Below are 16,876 nucleotides of genomic sequence, written 5' to 3'. Positions count from 1 at the left end.
TAATACATGAATAATAAATGAATCATGTATCAATATCATTCATGATATTTACAAAGCCACTGAATTATTTTTTAAAGTGTAGGCACTTCATGGCCAAAAATCTGTGAACAGCAGAACATCTCACCCATATGTGCTTGCTGAACATTTAAAAGCTTCTTCTTCTGGGAAGACTTTTCACAAGATGTTGGAACATGGCTGCAGGGATTTGCTCCCATTCAGACATGAGCACCAGTGAGGTCAGATACTGATGTTGGGTGATGGGGTCTGGCACACAGCCAAATTTATCCCAAAAGAATCCAGTAGGATTCAGTTGTGGACTTTGCGCGAGTTCTTCCACACCAGACTCAGTAAAATACTTTGTGCACCATCATGTTGGAACAGAAAAGGGCTCCATTCCACTGAAAAGGAGATTCCTTGGCTGCACACTTGATTTTATGCACCTGTTAATAACATGTGCAGCTGAAATATCTAAACCTGTTAATTAAACCACAGTGTTTACATACTTTTGGCCATGCAGCATGTTTATTAGATACACTTCAGGCTTACCATTCGAATATGCATCCATTTATGTCAATTCCATTCCACAGAGTATTAGTCTTTTATTGTAACGAAATGAAATTTCATCACGTTCTGCTTGACGGCATGTCTAATGACGCTATATTTAATCCAAACATTTTGACTTCTGGCTCCAACTGGGAACTCACCTAAAATAACACTAATTTGCATGTACATTTGCATAAACAGTTCCCATTTGGTGTTTTTGAACGCATAATTAGAGTCATAACTTTGCTTTATATATGCAGTCTCTTTCCCAAGTGACTTTATGAATGAACGTATTCTCATAGACTGACACTCTCTGGGTGCATAAGAATATTCATAAGCCTACACACACACACACACACACACTAGAGAAGCATGCATTCACACATTATTGGGTTCACTTGCAATATATTGGGTTTAATAATATTGTTCACTTGATTAGTTTTAAAATGCTTCCAAAGTTAATGTGAAGTAACTTGTACTGCACATGATGCCTATATGCATAACACATTATGATAGGATTCTTAATGCACTATAATTCCCTCATTATGCTGTATAATACACCTTACTGTATGTCAAATACATAAATACGTTGTAATCATCTTTTGAATCACTGAAATCACATTCATATGTTATGATAAATGCCTACATGGTTATGCACCTTAAATGTATTAAATGCATGTAAATGTTCAATAACCAACATTCTTAATGTCTTAATAATGCCACTTAGGACCATGTGATATTTCAGTTTTTCTTTTTTAATAAATCTGCAAAAATGTTTCTGCAACAATTCTGTGTTTATCTGTCAATATGGGGTGCTGTGTGTACATTAATGAGGAAAAAAAATGAACTTAAATGATTTTAGCAAATGGCTGCAATATAACAAAGAGTGAAAAATTTAAGGGGGTCTGAATACTTTCCGTGCCCACTGTATATATATAATTATTGCAATTAAGGCATTATTAAGACATTAAGAATGTATTTGTAATTAATAATCAAGACACCATATAATGTATTACAATGTGCATTATAAGAATGAAAATGAAGGGCTGAAGGGCACTGATGGGCACAACATGCTATGCACTAATAAATACAGTTGCTAAGTGAACAGCTGTTTTGCATTATAGCCGTTATTTTGTATTTTTTAGCACAACTGGAATATTTCGATCAATACATATCCAGTATATATATAGGTTTTAAAGTGCATTGTTCATTTTAAGAATGTGGCTGATACAGATGAACCGATAGTAGTTGCCATGTTATTTCTATACTAAATTTCTGTTACTTTATCTAAATAAATAAATAAATATATCAAATAAAATCATACACTATTCATGAAATAACATTACAATGTTTTGTATGATATCCATTTTCATATGGTATATTATAATGTTGCGATTCCTAAATTCATTTGTAGTATATAAAACTGCTTATTTTAGTGTTATATTGTTATTTTGACAAAATAGTACAGAATTTTAATATAAATATTGATAACTCATTTTAAGATTTGCTTAATTATATACGTCTTATACAATTTTTATGCAATAAAATGTATTATTGAATAATTCTTTGGTAAAATGTATCATTCAATTATTAGCTCTTTTTAAAGTGTTCAATTAAATGTAACTATAGGGAAAATTCACATTAAAATATCCAATTTCGCTAATATCAGCTGATAACTAATATGGTATTGATAAAATGGGCATACCTAATTAATAATAAATAAATAATAATATTATTATTATTATTATTATGTAAAATTATTTTGCGTAAAATGTAGACCTGGACTTAATTATATCCAACTGTAATTAATTGGATCACAAAAAATGGGAGATACATATCGGAATTGCGCAAAACTAATGTTACGAAAACTCTCTGGAAATTTGATTACAGATTAAAAAGACAAAATAACAATTTGGAATAACATGCATTTCCAGAAGGCCAACAATTCACAAAAAAAATTTTTTTTTATTGGTCCTATGAAGTATTCTAATTTGTTGAGATTTGAATTGGTGGGTTTTTGTGAAATGTGAGCCAAAATCATCACAATTAAAAGAACCAAAGACTTAAACTACTTCAGTCTGTGTCCATTGAATTTATTTAATACACGAGTTTCACAATTTGAGTTGAATTACTGAAATAAATGAACTTTTCCATGACATTCTAATTTATTGAGATGCACCTGTATATAGCCTTGGCAGCTACCTGAAATGAGTTTAAAATGAAGAACTAAAATGAATTATTTAAATTTATTGATTAAAATTAATAAGTTTAAGCTAACCAAAATATTTAAAATAAAAAACTAATGAAAAGCTAAATGACAAAATGAAAACGGAAGCAAAAACTAAAAGCTAATTAGAAATATCAATAAATACTATAATAGTATAGAAATACTAACATTGCATTGCTTTGAATAATAGAGAAAAATCCTGCTGTCACTATCACATACTAAAATAACTAATAGTATGAATAGAATTGCTAAAGTGAATTAAATGAAACAAAAATAGATCAAATAAAACAATAGCTTTAAATGAAATTAAATGAATATAAGTAATGCTCAGGCATATTAATGGACATGTACTTTTTGCCCATTTCATTAGCACTGTAACATGCTTTGTATCATTAGTAATATGGGCTGGACCCATACAATGCTGTGGTATGGCCTAAAGTGTGTTAAATGTCAACCCAAGTCTTTATAAAATCATCTAAATTATAGCATTGAAAATCGAATAGTTCTGTAGTGTGCTTACATTCTCCCATTGAGGTTTTCTCATGAAGTGCATTCCCTGCCATTAAAGTGCTCTCAAGAAATAGTCACATCTGGTGGAAATCTGTAAAGCATGCAAAGTGGTCTTTTGATCCTCTATGAAAAAAAACAGCGATGGAGAAATACAACTAGAAATTATAGCTATCCTTTATTTCAGACCACAGGGTCTCAATGGATACAGAAATCCATCATAAAACATGCATGAACATTATGAAATACCACTATGGAGAAAAATATTAAGAAACATCTGAAAATTTATTATGTCTTTATATGATACAATTCAGCAAGTAAATGCTTGTTAAACCAAGTCTAATTGCCTTTTTCAGAATTTTACTAGACATTGAGAAAAAACATTTTATTATTGGATTGTTACATTAGGCATTATATTAAATATTGATTTAAAACAAAATGAAAGATTTTTTAAATCAGTTCAGTTCTGTATGATATTGCAGAAGAAATCATTGTGAGGGCAAATAAAAAAAAATTTTTCCCCAGAAAATGTAAAGCTAAAGTGTGTAATTTCTGCACCACCAAATAATTATTACAAAAATTATTGTCGTCAAATAGGTTTTCCAAACACTCCTATCATCTATTGGTTGGACAAACAGCCTTTGGTTGGGCCAGTGTTGTGGTGTTGGGCTGGTTGTGATGCCCAAAACAAACAGAGCAAGGTTTTGACAGCAGTTTTAACGTCTAATGAAGTTACACACTTCACCTTTAACCAGGACAATTGAACTGTTTAGTGATATTAATCTGAATGAATAATCAGATACATTGCCTACTAAGACACACTTACCCACAGTAGTCACACACAAAGTCCTCACACATACATCTGTGACAACAGTGAACATAAACAGCATTTGTCTATTCCCAGCGTACACAAATACACACACATTAGTCTATTCACAGTGCATCAGCCTACTTGTATTATATAGTCTACCTTGCACAAATACTCTTGACTGTTACTGTGTGTGCTATGGCAAGGACTGATATCTATATATACACAGTATAGCTACCAGTCACAAGTTTGGACTAATTAAACATTTTTTATGTTTTTGAAATAAGTCTCTCATTCTCACCAAGGCTGCATTTATTAGAATACATTAGAAATATTTCGTAAGACTGAAGAAGAAATGACTGCTGAAAATTCAGCTTTGCCCTCAAAGGGCGAAATTACATTTTAGAGTAGAAAACGTTCTTTAAAATTGTAATATTTCACAATATTACTGCTTTTAATGATATAAATGCAGCTTTGGTGTTCTTACAAAACATTATAAAAACCTAATTTGTGTGGGCGTATACAGATAAATGATATCTGTAGACTTTTTTTGTGCAGAAATAGGTGTAGAATAATGCAGCAATTCTTTATAAGACTCTCAAAAGTGCTGATAAAGTGAATATTAAAGGGGTAGTTCATCCAAAAATGACAATTTTCATTGTTCCAAAGTTGTACGATTTTCTTTTTTTATATTGCGTACACACACACACACACACACACACAAAGAATCTTTTGTGGTATGGAAAGGTTTCATGGATCTTAAAGGTTCTTCATGGAACCAAAGATGCCAATAAAGAACCATTCATTTTAAACTGTTCTTCCCACTAAGAAAATATGTTTCTTTGTTAAGTAGTGGGGAACCAAAAATGGTTCTTCTATGGCATTACTTGAAAAAGGGAACCTGTAGATTAATAAATATATAAAAAATGTTGTTCATTATACCAAATTCATTAAATAACATTAAACAAACAGAATATTACTGCAAAGTGTTTCAGAATTTTCAGAGAGACATCTCCTCTAAAATGAATTTAAGTATGGTCACACAGTCAGTCTATGTTCTGAAACACCATTCTGTGCACAAAACAAATGAAAAACATTTGAAAAGCCATGTAATACACTGACACACATTCCAGTCAACTTAGTCAGGGGACACTTAGCAGGTCTGCCAGCTGACACTCAAATCTAATCCAGGGGATTTAAACGGAAGGTGGAACCATATTGTGGCCATGCAGGAAGCGCTTCTCAGGAGAAGATACTGATACCTCTAATTGCATTAGAAATGGATGAGCTACTCTCAATGACTGCAGCCTCTCCACAGGTAGAACCCTGTCACCTCGGTGCTGTTTACAAACACGGGAAAACATAATTTGCTTTTATGAGACTCCGATGGAAAAAATAAATGAAAAAAGAGAAGGGGAGGGCGCAGATAGTCGGAGAAAGATTGACAATGGCGTCAAACTCCTTCACCACCCTCGTTTTCTTATTGGGAAACAACAAGCCTCATTGTTTCTGTATGATGTTGTGTGATGTCTTGCAGAAACCATTGTCAGGTCACTGGAGGGTCTGTGTTTGCGGGATGGAGGGGGAAAGGAGAAAGCTTCTCATCTTTGGTCGGTCCGAGGCACTTACTTAAACGCTGCACGTCACACCTACTATCCCTATGAATAATTCCGAGCATAGACGGATGTACGGAGAAATCAGACAGGACACTCAGGCCTGGAATTTGGCATCATCAAACAAGAAGAAGAAAGGCAATAGGAGAAAAAAAAATCACGTACAAAGAGAAGCAATTAGGGAAATGCACACAGACCTGACCTATGGTATGATAATGAACATTCTGTCTAAAGCGTACAAGCGTACACACACACACACACACACACACACACACACACACACACACACACACACACACACACACACACACACACACACACACACACACACACAAAAGATATTATGGTAAAGTTTGGTAACCAAACAGTTGCTGGTAGCCATCGACTTCCATAGTATATAAAGGAGAAGTAGTAAAATAAAAACTATGGAATTCAACTGTTTGGTTACGAACATTCTTCTAAATATCTTCCTTTGTGTTCAGCACAAGAAAGAAATAGATACAGGTTTAGAACAACATGAAGGCGAGTTAATGATTACAAAATTAATTTTTTGGGTGAACTATCCCTTTAAGGACATGAATACTAGTTGTGCTGAAATCAGAGCATTTCTTCCTTCTCTGAGCCAATTGCAGTGCCACGAGATGCCACACTTGTCAGGGTCTTTTGGCAACTACAAATTACAGGAAAAAAAAAAGAATACAATCCAATGCAAAGTTGTTTTGAAAGATCTGCCAGAAGCCCATCATGTAGCTATCAACACGATTACGTTTCATTTAAAAGGAATGGGCTATTTCATATGTTTCTCTGTAGCAACATGACCAGGCTTATGACAGAGGCAAACACTGTTGATACAGAAAAAATGCTGCAGGTTGTCAGCATTAAATTTTAATGATATACCTTATTGATACTACCTATACATTAGCCTTTGTAATATACAAAATCATCGTCAGAGGTTCCCTACACTTGTGCTATGGACATTAATTATATACCTCAGATCATTTGACTCTTTGGAGAGCTGAAAATAATTTTTAAAAATGGCCAGGCCTTTAATCGGCTAGCAACCATTTTACAATAGTGCAACATTGTGGTGCTGCTGTTTGCATGGATATGCACCACACAAGATTTCATGTGTTTGCTAGAAGACTGTTCAGTTGTTACTCGTCAAGTGGTAATGTAATCAGCAATTTTCCACTGATTATAAGTTAGCTGATTAACTTAACAAAAAGCAGCTTTCTACAATTAGGTCAGAGAAAAACAAATCTGTTTTACACAACAGCAGCAATTTCATATGTAGCTTAATTTTATAAAGAAAAAATTTGCCCAAAATATGTGAAAAACTACCTGATTAAAGCTTCACTGCCACAGGACTACTCGTCACTTTGATTTTTGATTTACTTGCACAGCTAGATTTCACCTAAAATAATGAAACATACTGTTACTGGTCATATCAAAATAACCTAAATAGTCCCAAGTGATACTAAAAGTATATTTCAAGGGAAACTTTGAAAAATAGAAGCAGTTGCATCTCACCATATTCTTTAGAATTTTCTTCTGCATAATATAAATGACTTGCTGTCTCCTAAACAACCTAATGGAAAAAATAAATAGCTTTTAACTGTACTTTTCCATGGAAATGAATACATTACAAAATATAATTAGCAAGTAATAATTATAAATTTGGCTATCGTGTCTGTTTTCAGCCTATAAGTGACTATACTTACATGTCTATGGTTTTAGTAAACCCTAATTTCACATTTTTATCATGTGAGCTCTTCGATTTTATGACAAATTCAGATCCTATCAATTGTAGAAATACAGCACAATGTTTGTGAGGAATGAGACTCAACATTAGCATAATTTGACATTATTACACTATTTTGAATTCTAGCATGGGATCAAGCAAGTGTAAATTGGTCTAAATTTGCATAATGGAAGGGATGTAAAACAGATCAATGTGCAAATAAATTTATTCAAAATCTACCTGTAAATACAAATGCATACCGGTGGTGTAAACCACTACAATCTAATCACAACCCATCTACTCTGGACATTAAAATATCCTACCGTGTCTTGGGCCTGGTTGTTGTTGTCTACATTCAAGTGAGATGTTGATGCACACACACACATGGCCTTTTCCATGGAGGCTGATATGAAATACGAAATATGAATATGCTAGTATTTCGTAGACATTAATGAGGTTAAAAACAAAAAGCTCATTTGAATATTTCGAGTGTAAACACAAGAACGCCTGTCCGGATACAGAATGGAAATGGTTAGAGGCAGACGTGTAGCATCTGACAGACTGACCTTATGAAAAATTCTTCACTTTTCTAAAGCCACAATATATTCTTTATTATTTTCAAACCATGTTCGTGTGGTGAGTCTGAAACCCAGTATGTACCCTGAAAGGTTAACCTCACTTCTCGTTTACTGAAAACACAGCAAAGAAAGTTGATCCAGTTAGCGTTTGGTCATACGACAGTTTTATGTTTGTATTCAAATGAGAATCAAAATCACATCTGAGATGAATCCATATTTTCACATTCACTGTAAACATATACTCCCATTCACATCAAAATCAAAAAGAACAATTCTAAAAGTTTGACCATAGAGAAGATTAACATGCTGTTATCTTTTTTCTTTTAAATATATATACGCAATTAAAATCACATTGATAAATTAATTCCACGTGTATAATTCATAAAATGAAAGGAACTAATAATAAAACATTAAAACTAGGAAATTTCATACATAAATATAATATTGCAACCTGATATTGTGCATATCGCTGGAACGACCATTATAATTCAAAACAACCAAAAATATTTGTGAAGTATGAGTGTGTGGTTGGATTCTACAGGAAGTGATGTGTTTGTGTGTTTGAGGCAAACAGGAACTTTTTATATCTCAGTGGTTCTGTATTGACATCATTAGTTGGTGTGGGCTTTTATATTTTCTACGCCTTCTCGGAGTCCCTTACGCCCTCAAAAAAGACGGTATACCTCTTTTTCTGTCACTTCCCTGCATTTATTTTCCTGCAGTCTTCCTCTCTATAACACAATAAATACACTTGGCACACCCTTTTCAAATATTTGGCAGTGTAGAAAACTGTAAAAATTGACTATCACTTTTTTCTATATTCTAGACAACTATAGAAATATGCTCAAGATGATCAAATTTAGATGAATGAACAATGACACTTACTACACTGTTGTGCTGTGAAGCAGAGGAGTGTCTTCCTGCGTTTGCGCTCTGCATGCAGGCAAGGTACGGACGGATTCAAGGGAGGGGAGGGTCAAAGACTTTTTCCACTTGGTATCCTCGGAGACACGAACGAGTCACAGGCCTTGTGTGCATCGAGTTTTCCTTCTCTGAAATTCTCTAACGTACTTGCTTTCAGAGATTACACCCAAGACTAATCATACAGGTAGTGCATTTTGTCACAGTTCAGGCTGGAATGGAAATCTAATCTTTGAACTCTGAGCAGGCTTTGTGGACCATGCTTCAACGCAGCTTTTACATCGAAATGCATTCGTACATGCATTTATAAGCCTTTCAAACCGTGTAACAGATGTTCTGCCGCCTTTCCAAAAACTCAATCAGGTTTGGATCTGCCAAGCGATTATTTATTTTAGAGCATGTGATTGCGTGCAAGTGCACGCCTGTCATTTAAGCTATTACATTTTATGTGGTACTGTTTTTTTTTGGTCAAGAGAGATTCTAGTTTATACCTAACGCTGTCCTTTCAGTAGTTTGAGATTGTTTGTGCCTCTTGCATGTGCATTTGTATTTTTGTGTGTGTAAAAGTGCAGAATGTGGGAATTCACTCATGTTTTTATTTACTAAATGTTTTGGTTGCTCGTGTTGCGTGAAAAAGGAAACTCTTTGGAGCTGCCCCTGTACTTCCAAGCAGCTTTTGCTGCTCTTCCTTCGCTCGAAGGCGCGAGAGCGTCCTGCCCACCATTTTTGATGTTTTCTGGAAGACACAGAGCTTCTGCTCGACTAGAGGGGATGACCTGATGTAAAGTTGAACTCTGACTTCTGTTCAGAAAGATAAGTCCAAGAAGGGAAACAAAATATATTCCAGACTTGCTTGCCTTATAGTCAAAAAGCTTTACAATCCCGCCAAGAGTTCCACGGTTAAGCCGTATCCTGGTGGAAATATCCATGCATGTCTTTTCATAGTCTTCCAGACCATGTTGCACTCTCTCCATCAGACATCAGACTCGATGCTCGGCATCCTCTTGTAGACACGCCGAGCTCCCCCAGCGCTCATCGCCCTGGGAGCGGTGTATGTGCCGACAGGGGGAGGGGCTACATAAGGCATGACATGCTCGGAGTAATAGAGGTCAGGGGTCGGCATCCCCACGCTGAGCATATTGCCATCGGCCTGGCCTAATGTGAACGGCACGAGCTGCTTATAAATGTCTGTGGAGCTGCGGCCATGAGCTAGACGCTGGTCATCGCGGAGTGTCTGGAGAAACGGGTTTTCCGTTGGGCGTGCCGGATACATCGACTTGCTGCGACGACCGATCCCGAGTCCGCTGACACCCACCCCCGCGAGCGTGTGGTTTAGGTGGACAGACTGATTTTTCGGGGGCTTGTCTGGGATCAGAGTCGCCGAGAGAACGTTAGCATATGGCGTGTTGTCCTGCAGACTGACCCGCCGTGAGGAACTCTTCTGGGGCAGGTTCTCGTACGAATGCTGGCGGATGATTACGCCCTCGTTCTGGTAGTGACTAATAAGACCGTCACCCTCTTGGTCACTCTGGGGAAGATAGGCTGTGAAGGAAGCATCAGGCTGAGGGAGAAAAGGAGAGAAGGCCCTGTCAACACTTCCTCCGCCGCCAGTGCCCCGTCCATCTGGATGGAGGAACTGATCCTCGCTGATGTCGTACAGGTTTGCGGAGTGCAGACAGGCATCGCAGCGATACTGAGGGGACCGTACAGTGTAAAGCCCAGAGTAACTGGACACTTTCGACAGGCAGCTACGGCAGTGTGTCTGTCGTGGATCCTGAGTAGAACCAGGCCCGCCGGCGATGGTCCCTGTACTGCCAGGCTTTCCGTACGTGTTGTATTTCTTATCCTTCGCGACGGCGGTTTGCATCACGTCCGGTTCGTGGACCTGTGAGAGCAGACTGCTGTTGAGCTGCAGGATTGGCTGCTGCTCGGAGGAAGAGGACGGCCGGTGCTTATCGCGGTGATCGCTGAAGATATCTGGGTAGTGCAGGCCATGCTCCTGATCAATGGAGTCAATAGTATAAATCTGACTCCCCTGGCTGCTCTGAGAGTAGATCTGAGCGCTGTGGTTACTCTGCTGGCTGGGCTGGCTTCGCAGAGTTGAAAGCTCCACGTCGCTCAGATCCCGCGGTAGGCGGTTCCGTTTCCGAAGAGTTTCTTTTAACTTGTGCTGCTTTTGCAAGTCCACCCGACCAGAGCAATCTGACACATCCGAGCAGGCAGGTGCATCTTCAGGCAGGTAGCGCTGGCTCTTCATAGGTACGGTCTCGGTGGGCTGCGGGGTAGATGGAGGGGAATTACCCCCAGGACCTTGGTTCTGCCGCAGAGTCTCCACAGACTTCTTCCACAGAGCACGTGGCTTGGAGGCTGGAGGTCGAGCGGTCTCACCTCCGCCTCCTGAGCCACCGTTTCCAGCAACACCTGGCTGAGCATCTGTCAAGCTCAGGGCACGTTGCCCTGGCAACAGAGTATTGTTAAGTGGCTCTTTGTGAAGGTTGCTGAGCATGGTGCTTGCATTGCTATAGGGAGCGTTTTTCTGGGTGAGGTTGTTGCCTTTTGCTCCATCCATAATCTCCAGCAAGCCCGTGGTAGGATGGAGAATGCTACTCACGGACTGTTTGGGTGAGGTAACTCCGAGGGTGGTGATCTCTTTAGCCGATTTCAGAAGGTGTAACATGTTGGCCTGAGGGCTGAAGCCCAACTCTGGGGATTTCTTCATCTCAATGTGGACACCGTGAATACAACTCCAAATCCCCTATAGGTGAAACGGAGACGGAAAGGTTAACAAAAGAAGTTCATAAGTGGAGGCTAACAACAAAAAGTATATATTAGTACAATATTTCTCAATATAGTCCCGCTGTATTTTTTCTGGAGTCTGAAACTCTATAAACCGATGAAATAAAGTAATATATCCCGCTGTGACAAACAACCGCACCCTGTAACTCATTTCTAGAGACGGTGGCTTGTGCTATTATATTCTGTTATATAAGCTCTTTCTTATTTCGCAGCAAAAAATGTGTTTGTCAGCACATAAGCAGCAATCCCTACACTGATGAAGCTTTAAGACGACTGTGGTAAACAGCCACCATGACAAGTTAATATGTCAAGATTGAGCAGATAATGGTTGCCTTCAGCAACGGAACCTCTCTAGTTAATTTACCATAGTCTTTCTGTGACATACCCTGCTGATAGTGAAGAGAATTCCTGGCTGACCAGAACAGAGACCAGTGAAACAGTAACGTAGCCTCCAGTAGAAGAGGTGCTCCCAGACAAAAGTAATTAGCGACAGAGCCATGGCAGCCGCGAGCATATAGAACACACCAGCCATATTATCCACATCCAGCTGACTGCTCATCACTTCATTCTTCTCATTATGACAGATACCAGTCAGCCACTGGGCCTCCAGCTCCTCCATCTCACCTAATACACAACACAACATCACATAGTTAATGCTTATGCACAGACTCACAGAAAAAAACAGGCTCACGTTCTGGCTCTGTTCCAAACACTAGCGAGCTGTTTACCTGGGCTGCATTTTTAAGCATTTCAGGCAAGCTCCTGATGCAAAGGCTGTTAAATAGGCAGCAAAATAATGTTGCCTTGTGAAATAAAAAAATTATCTGAATTAAAAAAAAGGTATTTTTAGTTACAGTTTTTTATTCATCTAAAATAGCAGAACAGTTTAATCTAAAAATAACTACACTGAAAAAAATGGTAAAAAAAACTAAAAAACATTTATACTCTGAATATTTTTTGATTAATTCAATGTGAAATTTTTAAGTAGAAACACTGAAATTTTATTTTCTTGTAAAAACACAAAATAATCTTTATTTGCAACTTTATTTTATTTATTTGCATTTACCCATTATTTCACTCTCTGGAATACCTCATTCTGATTGGTTGCTTGCAGCATTCTGCAGTCAATTTTTATTTTTTTATAATGAGTCAGTCTCCTAGTCTCTTACGTTCACCAAGGTTGCATTTACTTGATCAGAAATACTGGGGAAAAAATGTAGTATTGTAAAATATAATTACAATTCAAAATAACGGTTTCATATTTTAATATATTTTAAAAAATGAGAATCAGTATTTCATGTTCAAGGTCAAATCTTTTCTAATCAACTGAATGCACTTCATGATATTTATATTGCACATCTGGGTGTGCGTTTTATCTCTATGTAGTGTGTTTCAAATCAATCATTTATGAAGTTACATTTCATTTAGGATGCTGCATACTGTAGAGAGCAAGGAATCTCACTATGGTAAGGAACAGAGCTAGTGTTTAATACAGAGGTCATGAAATAAGAGAAAAAATAGAAAAGAAATGCAGGAAAACACTTATACCATCTCCAATGATCCCGAGGATAGCAAGGTCAACCAGCCGTTTCCAGTAGGATCCTTTCTGCAGGGCAATGCCATATCCTGTTGTGGCAAAGATGTAGCCACTGCCAATAGTTACTAGCTTACAGCCATCATCACGCCCCGCCATATAGTTGAGTACAGCCGCGTCATATATGAAAGCATCCAGTTTACTGTACAAACAAACAAAGCACACTTAGTGGCTTATGTATACAGAAATATCAACATTATGTATACCAGAAGTATTCTTGTTGACCATGCACTGCTAATAATGAGCATATCCCAGCCGTACCCCGTCTTGAGGCTGACCAGTGCATCCTGAACTCCAGTCTGATGGTATTTCACCATGTACTGGTGCATGTCTGGGTAGTTTTTCCTGATGTTTCGCTCTGTGCTCCCATTAGGCACGGTCCCGAAGCGAAACGGTGGTGAATAGGAATAGGGACTCTGAAACTAGAAAAGATAGAAAAAGAAAAATACATCAATTACACGAAGAACAGTGAGGGCAGCTTTAAGAGATACATGGAGAGAATCAATACAAGCTCAAATACAGAAACATATCCGGGGAGATAAACCTAGTAACTGGTGTAGTTCAGACGCTCCATCTTGTAAATTTATAATGACATACGGATGCTTTCTCAAAACCTAGAGAGCTCCCAACTAGACAGCACACTGTAAAATATGTTTTGTCAGGTAGCCTGAGAAATGTGCTTCATGTGGTAACATCTAAATTAACTGGTTTTATTCAAGTCAGAGAAATTATTTATTACGACTTGAATGAACCAGAATACATTAGTTTACACTAGCAAAAAAAAAAAAAAGGTAGAAATAGCTTCCTACAGCACCAACTGCATATTTTTACTTTTTACAGTGCGTGTCATCCATAGATAAGGTAATCTCACAATGGATTTGTGCTAAGCTCAGCAACAAATAATCACTAAGATGGCTGACAGAGCCAGAGTAAGATGATGTCTATAAATGTATATATTTATATTAAGTTAGAACTTCAGTGTCAACAAGACAACTGCTGTCAGGGGAGTATGTATATATTTTCTCAGGGGGTGCCAGTGCCCTAGGCAAGAAAAGACATGATTAAAGTAAAAAACACATTAACTACTTAAAGGTTCTCTACATACACTACCATTCAAAAGTTTGAGAGGTCAGTAATATATATGCAGTTTAAGACATGAATACTTATATTCAGCAAAAACTTTGAAACATTGAAGACTGGTGTAACGCTGCTAAAAATTCAGATTTGCAATCACAGAAATGTATCACAACTCTCTAAATTGCGAGTAAATCACTCGCATATGCGACTAAATCTTACTCTGGGCAACTAAATAATGTCTAACATTAGCCATTGGCTAATAAATTCTTAGATTTTACATGCCAGTATGTGTGTGAGGCGTTCAACACAGATTTTCACTCTATAAACACGCTCTTGCTGACTGAGCGCTTGGGAGTTTCGCTCTCCGTCAAGCGATCTGTACTATTTGGATGCGCTCAATGGATCATGTCATGTACTCAATGGATGCGCGGTATGTAGCACGCAGCGCACCTGTATTTGACGTACCGTAAACTAGTGTGAAGGCGCACGACTCGCCGTCGCTTTGCTGATAGCGCTGTGTTTCTCATACATGCAAAGAGCGAGAGCCTTGCATACCACACTGAATCGACACGCTACATGTAAACCATATTCTTTGTTGTATTTTCCTGTCAAAATAACAGAGTTCATTTAGAATTATTCAGCTTTTAAGAGCAAGCAGAAGTATGCCGGTTTCTCGGCAGTGACTAAATAATGTCTAACATTAGCCATTGGCTAATAAATTCTTAGATTTTACATGCCAGTATGTGTGTGAGGCGTTCAACACAGATTTTCACTCTATAAACACGCTCTTGCTGACTGAGCGCTTGGGAGTTTCGCTCTCCGTCAAGCGATCTGTACTATTTGGATGCGCTCAATGGATCATGTCATGTACTCAATGGATGCGCGGTATGTAGCACGCAGCGCACCTGTATTTGACGTACCGTAAACTAGTGTGAAGGCGCACGACTCGCCGTCGCTTTGCTGATAGCGCTGTGTTTCTCATACATGCAAAGAGCGAGAGCCTTGCATACCACACTGAATCGACACGCTACATGTAAACCATATTCTTTGTTGTATTTTCCTGTCAAAATAACAGAGTTCATTTAGAATTATTCAGCTTTTAAGAGCAAGCAGAAGTATGCCGGTTTCTCGGCAGTGGGCGGAGCTAATGCGCGAACAGCTCTCGTTGGCTGGCGCTCATCAATTACTGTCCCTCATGGGCGTTGCTAGGCCATTTTTAGGGGGGCTATAGCCCTAAAATTTTGCGATTAGCTCCATAAACTGTACACGAATTTGTGATCGCCTCAGTCCCATTTAAATTTCATATGAAAACGGCGGCAGACTTCGATCGGCTCCTCCCCTTCTTTCAGCCCGTTCTTTTTCAATCCGCAGACCGCAGCAGCGGCGCAGAGCGAGAAACAGAGGACAAGGTGTGTGTTTAACGATAGATAGTTATAATATCTGCATCTGTGCAGTTCTGTTCTTTGTCATAACAGTTTACAAAATATAAATCGGTTCGCCATCTACTGTAGCCTAAGTTTTCGCTGCGTGCACCCCTCATCACACCACACAGCTGTTTCCTCCAGTGAAAATGAAGCACATATGAACGCATACTTTATAAAACGATCATGTTGCCATTTCATTTGAAAATTTAACTTTCAATGCAATACATTTTCCAGTGCATGTGGCAAAGAGGTTTGCATACTTGAGCTAAGGAAAGAGGGTTGTACTAGAAATGCAAACAGTAAAATGTTGTGTGTACAGTAAACAGGTGTGTGTGTGTGTGAGATCATGAAGACTTATATTTGGCTTATTCAGTTATATGTTATACCTATGCAATATAGTGGAATACTGCACAATGCTCAGATAATCAAAACGGCATGTCTAATGAGACTAATTTGGTTTAATGGGGATTAAAAAATAAGGATTGGGTGGATTTTTATCATTGTAGGGTGGGTGTTCACACACTGCCAACACACATTTATTGTCCAGACACAATGTAAAAGTGGATTCTATTAGTCTATTAGTCAATTTTTTGTGTTATGTATATATATATATATATATATATATATATATATATATATATATATTATACCCTCATTGGGGGCTGAGCCGCCCTAAAATGAAAATCCTAGAATCGCCCCTGCCATCCCTGTTTTGATTTCAGCAAATCAGTTCGAGCGAACGCTGACAACGTGATTAATATTCATGAACCCAGCAAATAATAGTAGTAGTAGTAGTAGTAGTATCTTTTAATAATAATTACTATTACCTATGACCAACAATATCTTAAACACCACCACCAGTCCTAAGTTCAGTTAAAATGACATATGCATTCATTCATGGTTACCAAGTTTTAGTTCTAATCACTAGTTCTATCATTAAATAGTGCTTAATTATCATAATATCATAATATAATGCTTGATTGGCTGAAGTTAAGAGTGTATAATAGAATAGAAAACAATAACAATATTTCACATTACTGTTTTTGA

The 16,876-nt window shown here is 37.7% G+C and overlaps 1 protein-coding gene across 2 annotated transcripts in view; it reads right to left on the bottom strand.

The window, feature by feature from the left end:
* Window positions 1-8,164: 8,164 nt before the first annotated feature.
* The window catches only part of grin2ab (glutamate receptor, ionotropic, N-methyl D-aspartate 2A, b), a 107,525-nt gene continuing 98,813 nt past the window's right edge, over window positions 8,165-16,876 (bottom strand). For both annotated transcript variants that reach the window (XM_016249655.1, XM_016249649.1), the window contains 4 exons: window positions 13,590-13,750; window positions 13,283-13,470; window positions 12,120-12,358; window positions 8,165-11,693 (listed from right to left, as the gene is read on the bottom strand). In XM_016249655.1, the coding sequence (XP_016105141.1) occupies window positions 9,912-11,693; window positions 12,120-12,358; window positions 13,283-13,470; window positions 13,590-13,750 (2,370 nt within the window). In that variant the 3' untranslated portion in view covers window positions 8,165-9,911. The remainder of the gene's footprint in view (window positions 11,694-12,119; window positions 12,359-13,282; window positions 13,471-13,589; window positions 13,751-16,876) is intronic.

Source organism: Sinocyclocheilus grahami, unplaced genomic scaffold, assembly GCF_001515645.1.
Source record: "Sinocyclocheilus grahami isolate Dianchi unplaced genomic scaffold, SAMN03320097.WGS_v1.1 scaffold25.1, whole genome shotgun sequence".
NCBI classification, from domain to species: domain Eukaryota; kingdom Metazoa; phylum Chordata; class Actinopteri; order Cypriniformes; family Cyprinidae; genus Sinocyclocheilus; species Sinocyclocheilus grahami.
This window is presented reverse-complemented; position numbering and strand designations above follow the sequence as displayed.